At 34.2% G+C, this 20291-nt stretch overlaps 2 protein-coding genes across 2 annotated transcripts; one reads left to right on the top strand and one right to left on the bottom strand.

The window, feature by feature from the left end:
- The first annotated feature begins 1854 nt into the window (after positions 1-1854).
- Positions 1855-4276, top strand: LOC145132773 (G-type lectin S-receptor-like serine/threonine-protein kinase LECRK3). The gene has a single exon (XM_079067672.1). The coding sequence runs from the start codon at positions 1855-1857 to the stop codon at positions 4234-4236; it is 2382 nt and encodes a 793-aa protein (XP_078923798.1). The 3' UTR covers positions 4237-4276.
- A 5576-nt stretch (positions 4277-9852) lies between these two features.
- On the bottom strand, positions 9853-10911 carry LOC145130356 (uncharacterized). The gene is made up of 2 exons (XM_079065170.1): positions 10145-10911; positions 9853-10063 (listed from the first exon to the last, which is right to left on the bottom strand). Exons 1-2 carry the CDS (start codon positions 10909-10911, stop codon positions 9853-9855), a joined length of 978 nt encoding a protein of 325 aa, XP_078921296.1.
- Positions 10912-20291: the final 9380 nt, after the last annotated feature.

The following is a 20291-nucleotide window of genomic DNA, read 5'->3' as shown; positions in this document are numbered from 1 at the left end:
ATTCGCCAGCTTGAGGGGGAGTGTTGGCGAGAGTGAATATTGCATGAGATCAAACTATCTTTGGCTAGTATTGAGAAGATCAGATAAACATGGAAATTATTAGGTGTTGTTACTGTCATATCTCTTCCTTGTATAGTTCCTTATTTTGTGTACAAATCCCTATATATGTAATCCCTCTGTAAAGAATAAAGATGCAGAAATAAAAAAAACTTCATACGAATTTCTTGTCTTCAAAACTATCTTCAATCATCATCATTCAGTATATTAAGATTGTAATGTTAGGCCTCACAATCAAATGGGTTAAAGATCTACAAATAAAAATGTATTTATTTGCTCATTTTTAAGGATAAAGTTGTCAAATTATAGCATAAAAACTTGGGAAAGTCACATTCTAAATACCATTATGTTTTTCTTGTTAAATTATGATTTAAATAACATTATTTAATTTTCATTACAATTTCGCATATTATTTATAATAACGATGTACATCAATCATTATATACAAATTTTGTGAGCATTTGTATTATTAAATAATAATTTTTTTTATTATATAAATTTTTTTATCGTTAACCTAGTAGAAACTAGAAACAACATAGTGTTTTTATGACGGGTATAAACCAAACGTTCACCATAATCTCCACTCTTCTAGTCTTCTTAGATACATGGACTTAAGTCACATACGTACATATCATTTGCCGTTAAAAAAATAAAATATAATAAAATAAAAATCATGATAACGACTACACTACTTTTCATGAATTTTATTTATATATCATTCAATTTCTATAATTTTCTAGAACAAAGTATGAAAAGCCAAGTCCGAGTCTCCTATCCGATCAAACAAGTTTGATTGGCTTATAAAATACGGCAAGTTGACTCCATAAATTTCTCGTATAAAACACGCAATAAATTGTTCTTTATTTTGTATACCTTATTTAATAAAAGCTAGTTATATTTTTTAAGTAAACTTGTAGGATTACAATTTGTGTTACATGCACACAAGTGTAATATATTTTCATTCAATACACCTAGTTAACATCTCAAAGCTTTTTGGTTTTCATTACGCCTATAACTAAATCAATAAAACCTGAAAAAAAGACTGTCTACACGCTATATAGGAAACAATACAGACCTTAGACTACACAGTATGTGACCGTTTTTAGGTGTTATGGCTGGCGTGGAGGTGTTTTAACGACATTATAACATCGGGAACACCGTTCCCTATCATATTAAGGGATGTTATGATAAGAAATATTATAACTACCACGAGGAGCAACATTCTAAATATTAAGGGAAGTTATGTGGATTAGTTAATTTGCCGGTGACAAACACCACCCCTTGACTAGATTCTTTTGCCATTGACAAATCTCAATGGTTTGAACTTTGAGATGCGAGATTGTTTGAAGGTTTGGTTTTCATATTGGTCATTGCAAATTTATTATTATTATTATTATTATTATTATTATTATTATTATTATTTCAATGGTAAAAATATCACATCTCACTCATAGATAAATTGTGGTAAAAATGATAAAATCTTACATGAAGTCTATATGTCACCCTTTTATCATTGACAAAACAACCGCCATACCATTTACCTTATAAATGTGAACACTCTTTCCTACATACATAAATGATATCTGTTAAGGATGACATGGCACGTAAGGTGACACATTTTTAATATGATAACATGTCCATGTCTATTATTTTGAAACATGTATTTGATTTAAAAACGCTTTAGTTATAATTTAGTAATAGACATTTTTAAATAATAAAAATCTGCTTACAGAATGTTCCCACAACCCTGTGCTTTTTCCTATAAAACCCGGCGAACTATACTGTTTACTTCAATAAATGGCGAATTCTAGTTCACATGTAGCCAGCTTTGTTCCCTTTGTCTTCACCATTTTCCTTATCTTCAATATAGCAAAAGCCCAATCCAATATAACACGAGGTTCTTCTTTAAGGCCTATAGGTGCCAACACGTCATGGTTGTCGCCGTCGGGACTATACGCCTTTGGTTTCTACCCACAGACAGGTGGCTACGCCGTCGGTATTTATATTGCCGGAATTGCAGAAAGAACTGTTGTATGGACCGCCAGCCGTGAAACCCTTCCACTCTCCAATAGTGCTACTTTGCGTTTCACAACCGATGGAAGGCTCGTCGTCGACCAACCACAAGGCCAACGGATCAGTATCTCTGATACCCGCGGTATCGGTGCTGCTGTTGCTTCCATGCAAGACTCCGGCAACTTTGTGCTCTATGATTCCGACCGGAGGACGATATTGTGGCAAAGCTTTGACCACCCCACTGATACCCTTTTGGTTGGACAACGTCTTGTACCCCGTCAAGCCTTACTTTCTTGTGTATCGGAGGCAGATCACTCCATTGGGATCTTCAAGCTGAGTATGCAACTCGATGGGAACCTTGTCCAATACCCAAATTTAGGGTTTCCAGATTTTGCTATTACTTCATACTATGCGTCCAACACCGCCGAGAGCGGACCTAATGTAACTCTAAATCTGGATTCTGATGGCTTTCTATACTTGTTGCAAAATTCAAGTTATTATATCAGGAATCTAACAAAAGGAGGCTATCCTAGAGAAGATGCAATCTATCGCATGAAGATCGACGTGGACGGAATCTTTCGACTTTATTTTCATGATTTAAGTAACACGAGCCAGAATGATATAGTCATATGGGCATCTTCTACTGACAAGTGTGCAGGGCGGGGTCTCTGTGGTGTAAACGGGTTTTGTGATGTCATTAACGACGCTGCGACATGCAGATGTTTACCTGGGTTTGATTTTGTGAAACCTGGGTCTTGGTCTTCAGGTTGCAAAAGAAATTACACAGCAGAAACTTGCAAAATTCAGGAAGGAGATGAAGGTACCTTATCCCAGATGACAAGGTTGCTTAATACTCTTTGGGAAGATGATGCATATGCTCTCCCAGAAGCGTCAAACCAAGAAGAGTGTTCACTTGCTTGCAAGAATGACTGCAACTGCGAGGCGGTATTGTTCACAGGAGGGAGTTGCAGGTTGCAGAAGCTCCCTTTAAGATACATGCAAGTAAGAGAAAGTGAGTCAAATGTCGGATTCATTAAAGTATATCTATCTTCTGTAAATAACGGATCGGATCCAACTATTTACCCATCAATCCAGGTCAAGAAAGTGCGACAAGTGAAGTTCTTTGTTATAGGGGTTTCAATTATCTCATTTGCAATACTCATTTTGCTACTTTCTGGAGTAATCATGTGGAGATCTCACGTTTGGGCATACAAAAAGATTTCTGAGCATGTAAATGTTCAATTGTTCGAGGATGTTGGGCTCCGGGCATTTTCATATGCTGAGCTAGAGAAAATCACAGATGGTTTTAAAGAAGAACTGGGTAGAGGATCGTTTGGGATAGTTTATAAAGGAATTATAGAGAGCTCGATGAAGATTGTGGCAGTGAAGAAATTAAAACAAGAGTTGGCACAAGAAGGGGAAAGAGAGTTTCAAACTGAAATGAAAGTGATTGGGAGAACTCATCATCGTAACCTAACAAGGCTACTTGGTTATTGTTGTGATCATGGTCCGGAAAGGCTCCTGGTTTTTGAGTACATGACCAAAGGATCAATTGCAGATATATTATTCGACCCCAAAAGCAAGCCATCTTGGTCAGAGAGAATAAGAATTGCGCTTGACATTGCCCATGGGATCTTCTACCTACATGAAGAATGTGAAACACCCATAATTCATTGTGACATCAAGCCTCAAAATATCCTCATGGACGAGTATGGAAGTGCCAAGATTTCAGACTTTGGATTGGCAAAACTACTCGAACATGACCAAACTAGAACGTCCACTTTGATCAGAGGAACAAGGGGTTATGTTGCTCCTGAATGGCACAAGAAGCTGCCTATAACAGTTAAAGTGGATGTGTATAGTTTTGGGATCGTTCTATTTGAGATTTTATGTTGCCGAAGGAAGCTTAACAACAACCTTCCATCTGATGAAGCTATTCTCGAAGATTGGGTCTATAGATGTTATGAAACAGGTGAATTATTCAAACTAGTGAATGATGAGGATGTAGATAGAAGAACACTAGAACGGATGATCAAGATAGGCCTTTGGTGCACTCAAGAGGATCCGTCGCTCCGCCCCTCGATGAAAAAAGTAGTGTTGATGCTTGAAGGGACTGTCAAAATCCCAGTACCTCCAAATCCTACTTCATTCTTGAGTGCCGTTTAGTTTTGCAAGTATTAGTTCAAGAATAAACATCTTCATGTTATATTTAGTCGTTTGTAACACACATGCAATTTTTTCAGACACATGCCCCATTCTTGAGACTAATTGTAAAATAAGTAATTACTTTTCACTACAAGAAACTAGACCATTACCGGCGACATTATTAGCGGCGACACAGGCTTTTAGCGGCGACTCAAGCCAAAGTCGCCGCTAATAATGTCGTCGGTAATGGTCTTGACGCCGGATCCGCACTAACACCTTCCGGGAAATCTCAACCGTTAGCTCGACGATCTAATCCAACGACTGGGGTTCATTGTCGCAGAAAGTCAATACCGGCGACAATTTGTTGCCGGTAAAGGTCGAAATTGTCGCCGGTAAGTGTGGAATAAAAATAGACGCGGTACCCTTCCTTCCAAAAAGTCGTCGATGTTGCTGGTTGTCGCCGCTAAAGCCTTAAGTGTCGCCGCTACAGGCATGCGCAGATAAAAAGAAAAAACGACGTAGACTTCACTTTCTGCTTGCTTCCTTCCTGTGTTCATCTTGTTGTCTCGTTTATTTTTCTTCCCCCATTTTCTATGCATTATCAACGATTCCGACAAAGAGACTCCCCAGCATTGTGAGATTACTGATCAAGGGGTTTAGGGCTTCAGTTACTCCGGTGAAAACGGGTTCAACTCGAACAAAAATAGTGCATCTCGGGTAAAAGGTAGCTTCAACTTCTGATTTTTCTTTGTCTTTCTTTTATAACATCGATTTCCAGCTCCATTTGATGATTAATTGCAAAATACTTTTCAATTTCAATTTTTTTGATCATTTTGTCTTGGTCACCGCCGCGGGTTTACTGTGACTACCGAGGACCACCACAAACCACTACACCATTTCTTCAATTCCGACCACCACGGGTTCTTTAAGCTTTGAATTTCGAGATTTTGTTGCAAAATATGTGTGCTTATATATATTATGTGGAATTTGGCATATGTGTGTAAAAATAGTGTATTTTTTTCATCATCAAGTGTTATTTTTGGTGTATTTGGTGTATGTATGTGAAAATATGTGTATTTTGTGTATCTAAGTGTGTATAATATGTATATGAAAACATGTGTATTTTGTGTAAGTAGAATGCTATTATGTATATATGTGAAAGTATGTATATGTGGTATATGTATTTGAAAGTATGTGTATTTGATTATAGTAAAAATGTCTTTATGATGTATGCATATGTGTATTTGTATATATTGTGTAGTTTTTGGTTTGCAATCTATAATGTATGTGTTATAATGTATGCATATGTGTATTTGTTTATATTGTGTATTTTTGTATATGTGTATACATATGATGCATATATATATATATATATATATATATATATATATATATATATATATATATGTGTGTGTGTGTGTGTGTGTGTGTTTATTTATATGCAAACAAGAATGTATGTGTGTATAATGTTATGATTTAATTAGGCAAGCCTCAAAATTACAATGCTATAATTAAAAAAAAAAGTAGGATTCTATAACTAATAATTTCATTTAGAAAAAAAAAGTAGGATGTTATTTCATAATGTCATGTAAAGTACAATGCTATAATTGAAAAAGAAAAAAAATAAGATTATATAATTCACAATGTTATTTAAACTACAATGTTATAATTAAAAAAAAAATAGGATGCTATTTATACCGTCCCATTTTTTTTAATTATAACATTGTACTTTAAATGACATTTTGAATTAAAGCATCATACTTTTTTTTGTTTTTCAATTATAACATTGTACTTTCATGACATTATGAATTATAATTTATAATGTCATTTAATAATCAATGCTATAATAGAAAAAAGTACAAAAAAAGTAGGATGATATAATTTACAATGTCATTTAAAATAGGTCGATATTGCTTTTGTTTGTGTACACCATGGTTGTTGTAATGGGCCGTGGACATGGGGGTGATGGAGCTGAGGACTCACCTTTCCCAGGTGGTAGAGGTGTTGGTCATCATGAACAGGACTGTAAGTCTTATTATGAATTTTTATTTACTATTTTTATTCGGTTATTATAAATTAAATACCGTTTCTAATAATTTTTAATTATATTTGTAGTTGAGCAACGTAGGAAAGTCCGAGGTAAAGCCAAAAATATTAAGCTTGAAAGAGCACTCTTACAGAATAAGGGCAAACCGATTAACATGGATTATGATAGGGATATGACATATGATCCTGTAGGAGAGCCGAAAGACGTGTTTGCACGAGAAGTTGGAAAAATAATGTGGCAGATGGTCCCTTTTGATAAATGGACTTGGAAAAAAGTATCCCTTGCAATAAAGGATATAGTAATACAACATTTAGGGGTAAATTATTTATATAAAAATATTTTATATGGTTAATTATGACTGATTTTTTACTTGGTTAACTTTTTTTTGTAGACAAAGTTTGATTTGGATCAGATGTACCGGGATCCAGACACTCATCTGTTGTCAGAGAGTTTTCAAGTAGCTTTGTTAAAAGCTTTGGTAATTGTGCTTTTGTCCCAACTGCAAGATATAACAATGTACTTTTTAAAAGCTTTGGTAATTGGTTTTTTGTCCCAAGTGCAACAAATAGCAATGTACTTTGGTTTTTTTTGTCTTAGTTTAAAAATAGCGATGTACTTTGGCATCAATAAATGCATGTTGATTAGGTAATTGTGCTTTTGTCCCAAGTGCAAGATGTAATAATGTTGATTTTAAGTGCAAGAAATATCAATGTACTTTGGTATTTCTTGTATTTAAGTGCAACAAATAGAAATGTACATTGGTCTTTTGTCTCAGGTTTAAAAATAGCAATGTACTTTGGCATCAAAAAATGCATGTTGATTTGGTAATTTTTTTGTGGTGATTATTTGCTAAAAGCTTTGGTAATTGAGTTTTTGTCCCAAGTGCAAGAAATAGCAATGTACTTTGGTTTCTTGCCTTAGTTTAATGCATGTTAATTTGGTAATTATGCTTTTGTGCCAACTGCAAGAAATAGCAATGTACTTTTTGTATATCTTGTATTTAAGTGTAAGAAATAGAAATGTAGTTTGGTAGTTTTTTTTATGTTTGATAATTTAACTTATAAGTTTATATATGTTGTTATTTATTATGTAGTTGGAAAATCTTCGGGCACTGCTCAACGACCCATAATGTAGGGAGGAGCTTTATGCGTTTTTTCAATCGGGGAATAATCAAGGAGGAAACGATGGGAACAGAGATGGTGGTTTGTCAGATAATTGGTTTGTGTGTTGCATGTTACACTTGTCATCACACTTTGCTACTTGTTAGAATTGTAAAACTTTGGTTGTTTATTTTGGTATGAAATTAATTATAACAGTATTTGGTATCTAATGGGATGTTGTTATGTGATTTTTTCTGTATTTAATGTCGTTATGTATCGGTTTTTTTATACCCAAATTTGTTGATTAAAAAAAATTAAAAAATGAAAAAATGTTATACCGGCAACTCTGTTACCGGCGACATCATCATTAGCGGCGACACCAAGTATTTCCGGCGACGGGAGCATTAGCATCGACAATTATCATTAGTGGCGACATTTTGATCAATAGCGACAGACAGTAGCGGCGACTTTTTACCGGCAACGTGTAGCCGCTATTACCATTACCGTCGACATCGTTACTCTTTACCGGCAAAATTTGTCGCCGCTAATTTCCTTTTTTCTTATAGTGTTTTATTAATGATCATTCATGTTTCCAGTAAGTCATCTCACCACAAGGAATGAGGCTTATACTGATGACACTTTCAGCAACTACGTCGACGACATGTCGGCGGAAAAGCCTATACTGACGACTTATCGTCTATACAAAGTCATCGGTATAGCCCCGTCGGTAAAATTGGAAAATGTCATCGGGATAGATGTCGTCTGTATAGAGCCACCAATGTCAACGACATGTCCTCTTCAAAAGGTCGTCGGGACTGATTTTTGTGGAAAAAAAAGTTTTATTATAAACCTATTCTGACGACCTATCTTCGGTATAAAGTTCACCTTTACAGACGACACGTCGTCGGGACATAATTGAGCTATCCAGACGACATGTCGTCTGGAAAAGTGGGTGACAGGGAACTTCCATTTTAGTACTAGAGACGACATGTCGTCGGTAAAGATGAAATGGTTATTACAGTTATAAAGTTATACCGACGACATGTTGTCTGTATAGCCTTTTTTTAATATTTTCACAAATTTTGTTATATATACCAAACCTGTTTAGCCTTTTTGGAAGGCTAGGATCCTCATTTCTATCAACACGATTGAATTTGGTTTGCATACCCTCAAGATACATAAAGCAGAATGTCAAAGCTTCATCTGTAACATAACCCTCTGCTATTTAGCCTCCTGGCTTGGCTTTGTTTCTGACATGATTTTTAAGTTTTTTCATGTATCTTTCAAAGGGATACATCCATCTCATGTGTACATGCCTCCAAGAATGGCTTGTTCATATAAATGAAGAATTAGATGAATCGTGATGTCGAAAAATATTGGAGGGTATATCAACTCAAGATTGCATAAAATCTTCACCACCTCTGTTTTGGCATTTCTCATGTCGTTAACATCTAATGACCGTGCATAAAAAAATTTAAATAATGTGCACACGTCAATGATTTTTGTTGAAACATTTTCTAGGAGAAATGCTTGAACCCCTATAGGTAGCAATCGCTGCATAAGGATGTGATGATCGTGAGACTTTAGCCCAACCAAATTTTATGCAGTATCATTCACCTTCTTATTAAAGTTCGATCCAAAACCATCAGGTAGCCTCACTCCTTTAATGAATTGAAAGAAACATTGTCGATCAATTAGTTTGAAAGAGTAATCAGCATGTTGTAGTACAACTTTCTTCTTGTTGTTGTCTTCCTTCTTCTTGTTGACTTTCTTCCTCTTGTTGACTTTCTCTTTTGGCCATTGATCTGACTGAATGCCCATATTTTTCAAGTCTTCTCTTGCTTCTTATTTGTCTTTGGTTTTTTCATTCATCAGTGCAATATTTAAAATACTCTCATCCACATTTTTCTCCACATGCATAAAATCTATATTGTGTTTTAGCTCGAGGGAAGACCAATACTCAAGCTCAAAAAAGATACTATGTTTCGTCCAATTCAACTCTCTTTTTCTTGTTTCATCATCACGCCTTCTTGTTGCACCCCCGTGCTCAGGATGTTTCCCTAGAATACGATCAGGGAGACGAGCCAGTTGCTTTAATATAGTTGTATTACTGAATCGTCTTGGATGTGGTCTTCTCTCGGGTTGACCATTAAACAATAAACTTTTCCCCCACCCATTGTTCATACGCAAGAATCGTCTATGACCAACATAAGGCATCTTGTTGGTCACATGAATGGAAGATGTGTATGTGTTACAAGTAAGGCATGCTAAATAACCTTGACCACTCCATCCAGACAAACTGACCGGAAAATAATTGATAGTCCATAACATCGCACGCATGTTGAATACGGTGTTAGTTGATGCGTCTCTCATTTGGACTCCTTCAGCCCACAACATTTTCAACTCATCCACCAAAGGCGTCAAGAAAATATCAATGTCCTTTGAGGGTGATTTAGGGTCAGGAATCAGCAAAGTTAGCATGAAAGAAGACTATTTCATACATATCCATGGTGGTGTGTTGTAGGTAGTCAATATAACCGACAAGTAAGTACTATTAAAGTTGCTGAATGGATTGAAGCCATCAGCAGCCAAACCTAGACGAACATTTCTAGGTTCTTTAGCAAACTCTGGATATCTCTGATCAAAATCTTGCCATGACTTCCCATCAATCGGATGATACATCATACCATCTATGGAGCTTCTAGAATTATACTAATTCATATCTTTAGTTGTGAATCTGGAGTTATACATTCTTCGAAGCCTTGGAGTCAAAGGAAAGTACCGCAACACTTTTTGTGGTACTTTCTTCCCCATTGTAGTTTCGTCCACCCATCTACTCTCCTTACAAATCGGGCAATTCTCCATGGAACCATTCTCCTTCCAAAACAAAGCACAATCATTTTTGCAAGAGTGGATCGATTGATATCTTAACCCTATCTTTCTCAACTTCTTCTTAGCTTCATAGTGTGAGGTTGAAATCTTTCTTTTCTGGAAAGCAACTCTTAGTAACTCTACAAGTTGGTCAAACGAACTATTTGTCCATCTATTGATCACTTTAATATGCAACAACTTTGCCAAAAAGTTTAAGGCGAGCATATCGCTACATTCAGGGTATAACTTGGTATTGAGCTCCTCAAACAAATCATCAAATTTTGGGTTTATACCTCGTCCCTCCTCGTCTATATTTTCTTCATTTGTATTTTGTTCCACCATAACATCATCAATTACATCAAACATCTCATTAGTTGCAGGCGTGTTTACTGGAGTGTTTATTCTTGGAGTCGAATTGTAGCCTATATCTGAAGAACCAACATGTTTCTCACTGTGATGAATCCACGTAGTATATGTTTCTAGAAAGCCAATGTCATGTAAGTGGGCATAAACCGTAGGTAAAACATGTTGATACGAATTCACATACGTTTTGCACGAGCAACGCACTTTGCCTCTAGAATTGACATGTTTCTTAGCAATCTTCATAAAGTTTTTAAGACCTTCCAAGTATCTTGAAGACATTCTGTTCTCTCCAATCCAACTCTTATCGATCGTCATTGTTGTTTCATTATTAAAAATTATATTGTATATATTTATTAAAAGTTAGTAGGGGATGAGCAACAGGACCCGAAGACCGAAAAATGGACCCTTTTTTGGTGTATTGGGTTCGGATTCGGTTCGGTCCGGTCCGATCCCGGGTACTAAACCGGGTTTCGGGTTTTGGACCGAATTAACATTTAGAAAACATAAAAAATGCATTTTTTTAACAAAAAAACAACACTTTTTATAAAATAAAAAAGAACACTATTAATAAAAAAACTGCACTTTAACAACATTTATTTGTAAAAAAAAAAAAAAAAAAAAAAAAAAAAAAAAAAACACCATTTATAAAAATACCTGCATTTTTTCTAAAAAAAACAGCACTATTAATAAAAAACCTGCATGTTTAAATAAAAAACAACACTATTAATAAAAAACTGTATTTTAACAGCTTTTATTTGTAAAAAAAACAGCACCATTTATAAGGAAAAAAACTGCACTTTTTCTAAAAAAATGCATGTTTTTACAAAAAATTGCATTAAACTGTTTTTATTTGTAAAAAAACTGCACCATATATAAAAAACTGCACTTTTTATTTAAAAAAATATTGCATTTTTTAACAGAAAAACACTATTAATAAGAAAAAGTATACTTTTATTTATAAAAAACAGCAGCAAAAAAATATTTCCCGATCCGGTCCGGTACGGTCCAACGGATCATATTTTTGTTAATTATAACATCATACTTTTATTTATTTTCTATTATAGTATTGTAGTTTTTATATTATATTATATTCACAAGTATAAAAAAAAACATAGCTATTTAGTTCTTTACTTTTCTAAATACAAGCAATTTAACTTATCAATTAATAACTTTATCAATTCATCTAACACAATCAATTCCAATTTTCTAACATACAATTTTATACATCAATTCCAATTCTATGCAAGTGTACAACAATTCCTGTTTCATACAAGTATACTACAATTCCAATACATATAATTTCATACACTCAAATTATTAAACCTAAATCTCACATAATCATACATGTATACAATACATTCGATTCCAATGTCCATTTCATTTAGACATACAATACCACTTTCATATTCCAAGCGTTAATAAGATTTCAAGCATAGAATCACTCCAATATCATATTAAAGTCATACTTCAAGCAAGCATATCAACATCAAAATATAAAAGCACTCAAAATCAAGACATATACCAAATTTCAGTTTCAAACATCTAAACACAAAAACAAACAACTTATACCACAATTTCATACGATTACCAAACAACTTTTACCATTTTCAAACAATCAATTTCAAACAATTATACAAATCATCATATATAAGGCATAAAAGATATCACAATTTCATAAGATTATCTAACCAAAATAAAAATAAAAATAAAAAAAAAACAAAACAGAAAAACAGAAAAAAAAAAAAAAAAAAAAAAAAAAAAAAAAAACATACTTGTTTTGTGCAGTGGTAACGGGATTTCTCTTGGGTTGGGTTGGCTTCAACGGTGGTCCTCCGGTGGTGGTTGGTGGTCACCGAAAAACAGCATATTAGTAAAAAAAAACAAAAAAAAAAAACAAAAAACAAATCAAACATCCTTACGGGGGCAGTGATAGCTGGTCGTCGGGAGTAGGCTTCAAAGGTGGTCTGCCGGTGGTGGCCGGTGGTCACCCAAAAACAGAAATAATAATAATAATAATACTTAAAAAAAACTCAAAAATCAAACACCTGTTGTCGACAGTCAACAGTCAGAGAGAGGTTGGAAGGAGAGTGAGGTCGGTGGTGGTCCTCCGGTGAGATCCTAACCGGAAACCAAAGGAAAAATGTGGTACATTAGGCACCTAAATAAAAATTAAACCTCAAAAAGTGAGAAAATCGGAATTATAGAGTGATTTTACGTATACCGGCGGTCGAAGGTGAAGGAGGCGGCCGGATTTCTCGTCTGCAGGTGGGATTGGACAGAGAAAAGAAAAGAAGAGGTGAGATACGGTGGCTGCAAATGTGGGAGACAAACCAGACTAATTGGAGTTAAAACCCTATACCGACGACATATCGTCGGTATAGGCATTAAGTTATACGACGTTGTATCCTTTTCTCACAACTAAAAAAATAATAAAAAATAGGAACCCTATACCGACGACATGTCGTCGGTACAGAGTTCACACGGATCGTCATTTTCTTTACAGACAAGTCGAAAAGTTACACGAAAACGATGTCGGTTTTATTTACTAAAACATGAATTATAAGAAAATTGGATATTATAATTTTCGTTACCTATACCGACGACTTATCGTCAGCATAGTTTCCAGACAACCACCAAAAAAGTTTTCATTCTCGCCTACCATATTCAGACGATATGTCGTCGGCATAGAGTTCCAGGTCAAAAAAAGTTGGTCAATTCTGTACCGTTGGGACAGGAAGACCTTTACCGACAACATATGTCGTCTGCATAGATGTCGTCGGTGCAGGTGGATATTCTTGGAGTGTCTAAGTAGTAATAAAGCTTTGTAATTAAACACTTATAAGAAATGGCAATGTGTGACTCAAGAGTTAATTGTTAAGGTTTAAAGAGTAATATAATGCTAACGTTGTATAGTTTCTTTGTTAAATGTGTAAGCTTGTATGGTTATTTTCGTCACACTCTTCACGTATAATCATATCTTTTGCACTTGAAAATGGCTAACCCAAATTTCATATTATGGAACCACGCACATTTAATGTAGAAAATATATTATAGCCTAAAAATATATGGTATTGTTATTATAGACAACACGCTAATGCTAGCCATAGGCAAACTATATATGGCGTTCTAATCTTCGTCGGCAAAACAAAACAATGCAACACAACATACTCTTTTTCCTCGTTCTCATGAACCATCTCGCATGGCGTTTACTATAACCAAAAAGGTACACATTCTCATTGATGGGCATTAATCCTTAATTGGATTATTTTTAGTTATGCAAGTGACGGTGGAACCCTTCTTTTCAACATACAAACTATTAGTTAGAGCTGGCAATTAGTTAGATTTGGGTTCTAACCTATTTATTATTAGATTGAAGATCTCAATCCAATTCAACTTTTTTTATTTAAATGGATTGAGATTTCCAACCCCAACTCAAAGTGTTAGATAAATGGGTTGCCATTAGATTGACATGTTTATGTATTTTCCAATTCAACCTATTATATGTGTTGACCTACTTAAGATTAAAAATGTAAATAAATCAACACTATATTACTAATGTTATAGTTTCTAAGTGATGAATGTATATTAGACTAGTAGGGTCTTCTTCGTTGCTTGTATGTTTTGCATGTTCTTTTGGTTGAAATAGGTCGTTATTGTATGTATGATAATCTGTTATGTATGTGATACTTTGATTTTCACGTACTTATGTGATGTATGTGATACTTTGATTTTCACGTACTTATCGGATTGTGGGAATTTTCATGTATGACATAGAACTCACTAAGTTTTGTGCTTACAGTTGTAGATTAACAATTTTCAGGTATTTATGGGATTGTGGGAAGACGAAAGCATAACTGTACACACACATCGACAATTTTATGACTTGAGATTATACGATGTTTTTCATTATAACTCTGATTATGGATTTTGGTTTATTGAACAAATGGTTTTACCTTGATTATTATTTTATGAAAATGAGTGTTTATATCATTTTAAAAATAAACAACTTATTCTAAAAATCGGGGCGTTACAATATATATATATATATATATATATATATATATATATATATATATATATATATATATATATATATATATATATATATATATATATATATATATATATATATTGAAAAGTCTTGTATGGTCAAAAATCATATTAAAGTGATATTGTTAATTAACATATGATACTAATGGGTCATACTAACAACAACTTGATATCACTGATTATTTATTATAAATTGATTTTAATAAATATTCAATGAACTCTTATAATTAAATTGGAAATTATTTATTTGTAGGAAATAATTTTCATTAGCAAGTAACATTATATATAATTTATATGGTATGAACTAATAAGTCATGCACAACATTTTGGACTAGATAAATTCTTTTGTCTTTTACCAAAAAGTTAAAGTTTATATTTTATAAACTTGGTTTATAAAATATAAAAGGTTTTTGTCTTCTTTTGCCTTTATAATTTCGAAATTTGGCTAGACAAAAGAGATTATGGGCTTTTCATTTATTTAATGAAATAAGCACTCCTCTAAAAAGACAAGCATGAACAATATGATTAAAGTAAGGAACTAGGATGATGGTAGGAGAAAAGGTGAACACTCCCTCCAAGCTTTAGAGTTTACTTGCATATCTTTTATGAGCACTTTCTCTCTAGAAATATTTACTTTAGAGTTTACTTGCATCTCTTTTATGCTCTCTTGAAGTTCATATTGGTTATGAACTTCAAGCTTAAGAGATTAAGAGTTTTCTTACAAGACTAACATCTTAAATCAAGTTGACAACTTGTTGGTGTCTCTAAAGTTCATCATTCTTCATCAACTTCCAAGCCTCCCAAGAGGATCCGAAGAACTACAAAGGTTGTTATTTCTCTATCTTCTTCTTTGGTTGGTGTTTAATCTTTCTACACTTCGCAAGATGATCATTGGTGGGTTTAACTTGTTTATGTTATTCAAAAATGATCAAGTCTTTCGTTGTTAAAATCATGTTTTTGAAACTAGTTTTTGAATAAAAATCTAACAATTGGTATCAATAGCCACCTTGCAAATTTGATTAGATTTTTTGATTTTTGGAAATCTTAGTTTTTGGAGAATATGGATAACTTGGTTTTGTATAAAAACAAGTTCATACATATTTTCTATGACAACTTTATAATTGTTATTTTATGTGACAAAAGTTCTCATGCATCTTTTGTCATTTAAAGTTGTCTTAGAAAAACAAAGGCTGTTTAATGTGTATGTTGATAGGTATGATGTGCGTAAACTAGCCAATGACCATTGTGTTTGTTGTGTTGTTGTGTTGGTTGTTTTATAAAAATGGTTAAGTTGTAATAATTTATTTATTTATATGGTATGTAATAAATTAAATAGATTAGTTTTCTGGTTTATTTTTTTAAGTGATAGATTAGTTGTTATAAAAAATTTATTTGTACCAAAATGTAACAAGAAATGAAGTTGGAGCCATTTTTTGAAGACCACGGTGCAATTTTCGCAAGTATAAGGTGTGCTGGATTTTCGATAACAGATTGCGTACTGTCGCTAAGCGTTGTTGTTGTTGCTGTTGGCAGATTGTTCAAAGGGTTGTTGAGCATTTGCGACACTTTCTGCAGCACTTTCTGAAAGTGTTGCATATTGCTGAAATAATGTCTTAAAGAAGTTTTTTCCAATCATTTGCAAACAAAGGTTGTTTTCTCAAGTGGGAGCTTATACAACAACATTAAAAGATGATTTTTGGCCCCTTAAATGTCCCTTTAGGAATGGACTTGGCATTTTTGTGTAGGCTCACAAAAATATCATTAGTTAGTTATGTTTATGCACATAAATTTGTATGCATGTTTGTGTTGTTTATTTTATGCAATTATTATGTGTGGTTGATAAATTACTTTTTCACATGCTAAAATAATTTTAGACAAAATAAACATTACATGGAGTTTGGTTTTCAAAATTTGTAATGTGGACATAAGATGTAACAAATTATTGTTTTAAAATAAAATCCAGTTTTATAAAAACGTTAATAATGTCAAATTTTGAAATACTCAAATATAAGTTTTAAAATGGTGATTTTTATAACTTATACAAACTCCAAATATATAATTAATAAAAAGGAAGTTTTATTAAAGATATAAAAGTTTCAAATGCCCTCAAAATTAATACCGGTTATTAATTTTGAATCGCATCAAATTATATAAAAACTAACTTTTTATATAGAACCTTTAAAAGTGTTTTTCTTTTGAAAATTGGTACAATGGTTTATTATATGCATGTAATAACCATGATATTATATGTTTTTAAAACTAGAATTATAAAACATATAAAATATTGTAACGTCAGGTTCCTGGTACGCATTTAATTATATTTTATTCACTTTTGTAGAGCAACTCGACGAGTTGGGAGCCCTAAACTCGTCGAGTAGAAATCAGAATTGATGCGGGATTTTAAGTCACCTACTCGACTAGTTGAGAGCCTCAACTCGATGAGTAGGGCTGCCAGGATGAAACCCTAAATTCGGGTTTTTGCACCCTTTTAAGCATCCTAATCCCCACTTGTTGGCCTCATTTCCAGCCTCCAAGTCCCAAACCCTTGTTTCAGAAACCCTAATGCATTTGTGAGGTTGTGAGCCATTTTTAAGTGAACCTTGTGTGTTTTGAAGCTTGTGAAGAAGAGGAAAGCTTGAAGATTCAAAGAAAAGATAGTAGATCCAGAGACTGCCTTTCATCCTCATCATTTTTTGGTAATCAAGTCTCTAACTTGCTTAGTAGTTTCTTAGATCTCCTTAGTTTCACTTTATTGGTTTTTTGGTCCATGAAGCTTGATCTTTGGGATATGGAAGTCCCAAGTGAGTGTACCTTCAGATCTAGGATTATAGAGGGCTCTCATGGCATAAAGGTGCAAACTTTATGACCATGGAAGCCCCATGCAAGCTATAGAGTGTCTTTTTAGCCTTTTAAGCTCCAAAAGGCCATGCATGTAGAGAACGGTGGAAGCTTTACGTGTCTATGTAGTGTTTAGGGTCTAGATCTCTGTTTGTAGGCTTTAGTTTGGAGTATGGATGGCCTGTGGACCAAGATATAGGTCCTAAGGAGTTAGGGTTTGAGCTAAACCCATTAAATAAAGATATTAACGGGTAAAGTTGGAAACTTTACCCTTAAAAGGACATTTTCAGTGTATATGAGAAGTATGAAGCTTAGATCTGAAGAGTTGGGGCTTAATCTTTTAAGATGGCCTAAACAGATTGAGGAACTTGGCGAGTCCAGAGAGGGACTCGACGAGTTGAGTCGGTTTGTCCCGATTTTGTACAAGCTAGAACTCGACGAGTCTGCGACGAGTTAGTTCATGTTTTCACAACTATGAGTAGCAAGGGAACTCGGCGAATCAGGGAGATGACTCGACGAGTTAAGTCAACTCAGATTGTTGACTTTGACTTTGACTGGGACATTGACTTTGAACAAGGTTGACTCGTAAAGGGGTCTTGACATAAGGAATGGTATCTAAGGGGTTGTTTTGTATAGGGAGTGAATAGAGCCGGTTGCAGGAGCAGAGACGTTCAACTACTTCACTCGACATTTGAGGTGAGTTTTCCTCCTAAGAACAGGTCTAAAGCACCAATGTCGGCTCGTTAAGTATGTTAGCATGTGTCGGCATCGGTCCGATGTCGGGCAGTGCCCGATGTAGGTTTATGAGTTTATATGTTTCTGGACTTCAGTCTGATGTTGGGGAAACCCCGAGGAATGTTGGTATGCTTGATGTCTTGGTGATTCTTGCATGTGCTTGTTATATGTTTCTGGATTTCGGTCGGATGTCGGGTGGGGCCCGAGGAATGTTTACATGTTTATGTTGTGTGCTTATTATGTGTATTGTTGATATGTTGATAGTTATACTGAGCTTTGCTCGATGCCAGGAGGGGCCCGATGTCTGCGGGGCCGATGTCCGACTTCGGTTCGATGCCGGGTGGGGCCCAATGTCGGCGGGGCCGATGTTGGACTTCGGTCCGATGTCGGGTGGGTCCCGATGTAGCGGGCAAGGCCTAATGTATGTTATTATATGATTATGTGTATCGTATGTGGTAGTTCGGGGAGACTCGCTAAGCTTTGTGCTTATAGTTTTCAGTTTTTGTTTCAGGTACTTCCGCTAGTAAGGGAAGAGCTCGGGATGACTGCATTGCACACACCGCATCGTTTAGTCTGGTATGATTTACTCTGATATTTGGATATATGATTTTGATACAGTGTTTGATATGATGCTTTGAGATATTTTCACTTATTTTTTACATTAGATGATTGGGATTACTATGGCTTTATTTATAAATTGAAAAGAAATTTTTGGACCGTATTTTTGGGATGTTTCAAATACCCTTTTTACAAACCTCAAATTTATGCAATCCGTTTTGAAGAGCACTCGCACGTATCTTGTATGCACTAGTGGGATAAAGGATACCTAACCGCTTAGTGTTATCTTTAAATGGTCGGGGTGTATTTGCGATTTCTATAACCAAGTTATAGGCTGATTACACATGTTTTTCAAATTGGATGATTTGATCGGAAATATTTTGTGATAAAGAATACCTAAGCAAGAGAGTTACGAGGCATAGTTGGGATCAAACATGTCTAATTAATTTTGTTATTAGCAATCCCATAAATATAGGAATTATATAGTAAGATATAATTGATAATCGATATCTACCAGATTGAATTCAAATGGATGGGATAAAAGATACCTAACCATTTATTTGTTTTGAAACTTGGATCCTAGAATTTGATAATTAATGTTTTTGGAAACTAAAAGGGTATTAATTATCAAAGAGTTTAAATATTGAAAATACTAAATGAATTTTGTTAAAATTTTGTCGTCAAATAATCCATTGTCATTACCATGAATTGTTATTTTCTTTAATGACTTAATGAAAAAATAACATTCACTAGATACAACTTCAATGAATGGGTTCATGTCTTAAGAGACGATCTCGCGAGAGATATGAAATTGTATACACTTAAAGGTCCTAGTCCTAAACTATTTTCTTTGAGTAATAAACCTGAACATGATACCTAGTAAAGGCATCATTCTGATCCTAAAGATGTTTCTAACATCTAACTAGGAATAGTTTAAGCCCCAAAAGAATCACCTTGTGTGATCTAAGAGGCCGATGTTTTATGGACTAAACACCTCTAAGTCCATGAAATCCATTAAGGCCCACATAGATGGATCTTGTTTCTTTCGTGGATAAACTGAACACTGGAAGAAGATTTGCTCCTCTTATCTGAAAAGAAAGTCTGGAAGAGACTAGTATTTCAGGTATCTACTAGATAGAACTCATACTTTTCATATAGCACTTAGGTACTTGGTACTTAAATGTTAATCTAATATTTGTAAATTGTTTGCAGATATTTATAGAAGAGTAACCAGCTAAGCAAAATCAAGTTGAAACTATACTCTCGGAGTTTAGCTTATTAATTGTGCTAGGAACATAATGTACTTGTAATATAAAACAATGTTTGTTATGGAACAATGTATGTTTTCATTTAGCTTGTCTAAATATATGTCTCAGTTTAATTTATGAATGATTGACTATTTACTTAAATCATTTTTCATAACGATCACCTTCATATTCGGAAATGATTAAAATTCTTTTTATGAGACTAGATCTCCTAATAAGAATTATAAAGTAAATATCAATATTTTATAA

The sequence above is a fragment of the Lactuca virosa genome, chromosome 8 (assembly GCF_052849685.1).
Source record: "Lactuca virosa cultivar CGN04683 chromosome 8, Lactuca_virosa_CGN04683_v6, whole genome shotgun sequence".
In the NCBI taxonomy this organism is placed as follows: domain Eukaryota; kingdom Viridiplantae; phylum Streptophyta; class Magnoliopsida; order Asterales; family Asteraceae; genus Lactuca; species Lactuca virosa.
This window is presented reverse-complemented; position numbering and strand designations above follow the sequence as displayed.

Coding starts and splice junctions, on each gene's coding strand:
- LOC145130356 (XM_079065170.1), bottom strand. CDS start 10,911: ATGACGATCGATAAGAGTTGGATTGGAGAGAACAGAATGTCTTCAAGA. Junction 10,064..10,144: donor GTACCACAAAAAGTGTTGCG/GTACTTTCCTTT, acceptor GTATAATTCTAG/AAGCTCCATAGATGGTATGA.
- LOC145132773 (XM_079067672.1), top strand. CDS start 1,855: ATGGCGAATTCTAGTTCACATGTAGCCAGCTTTGTTCCCTTTGTCTTC.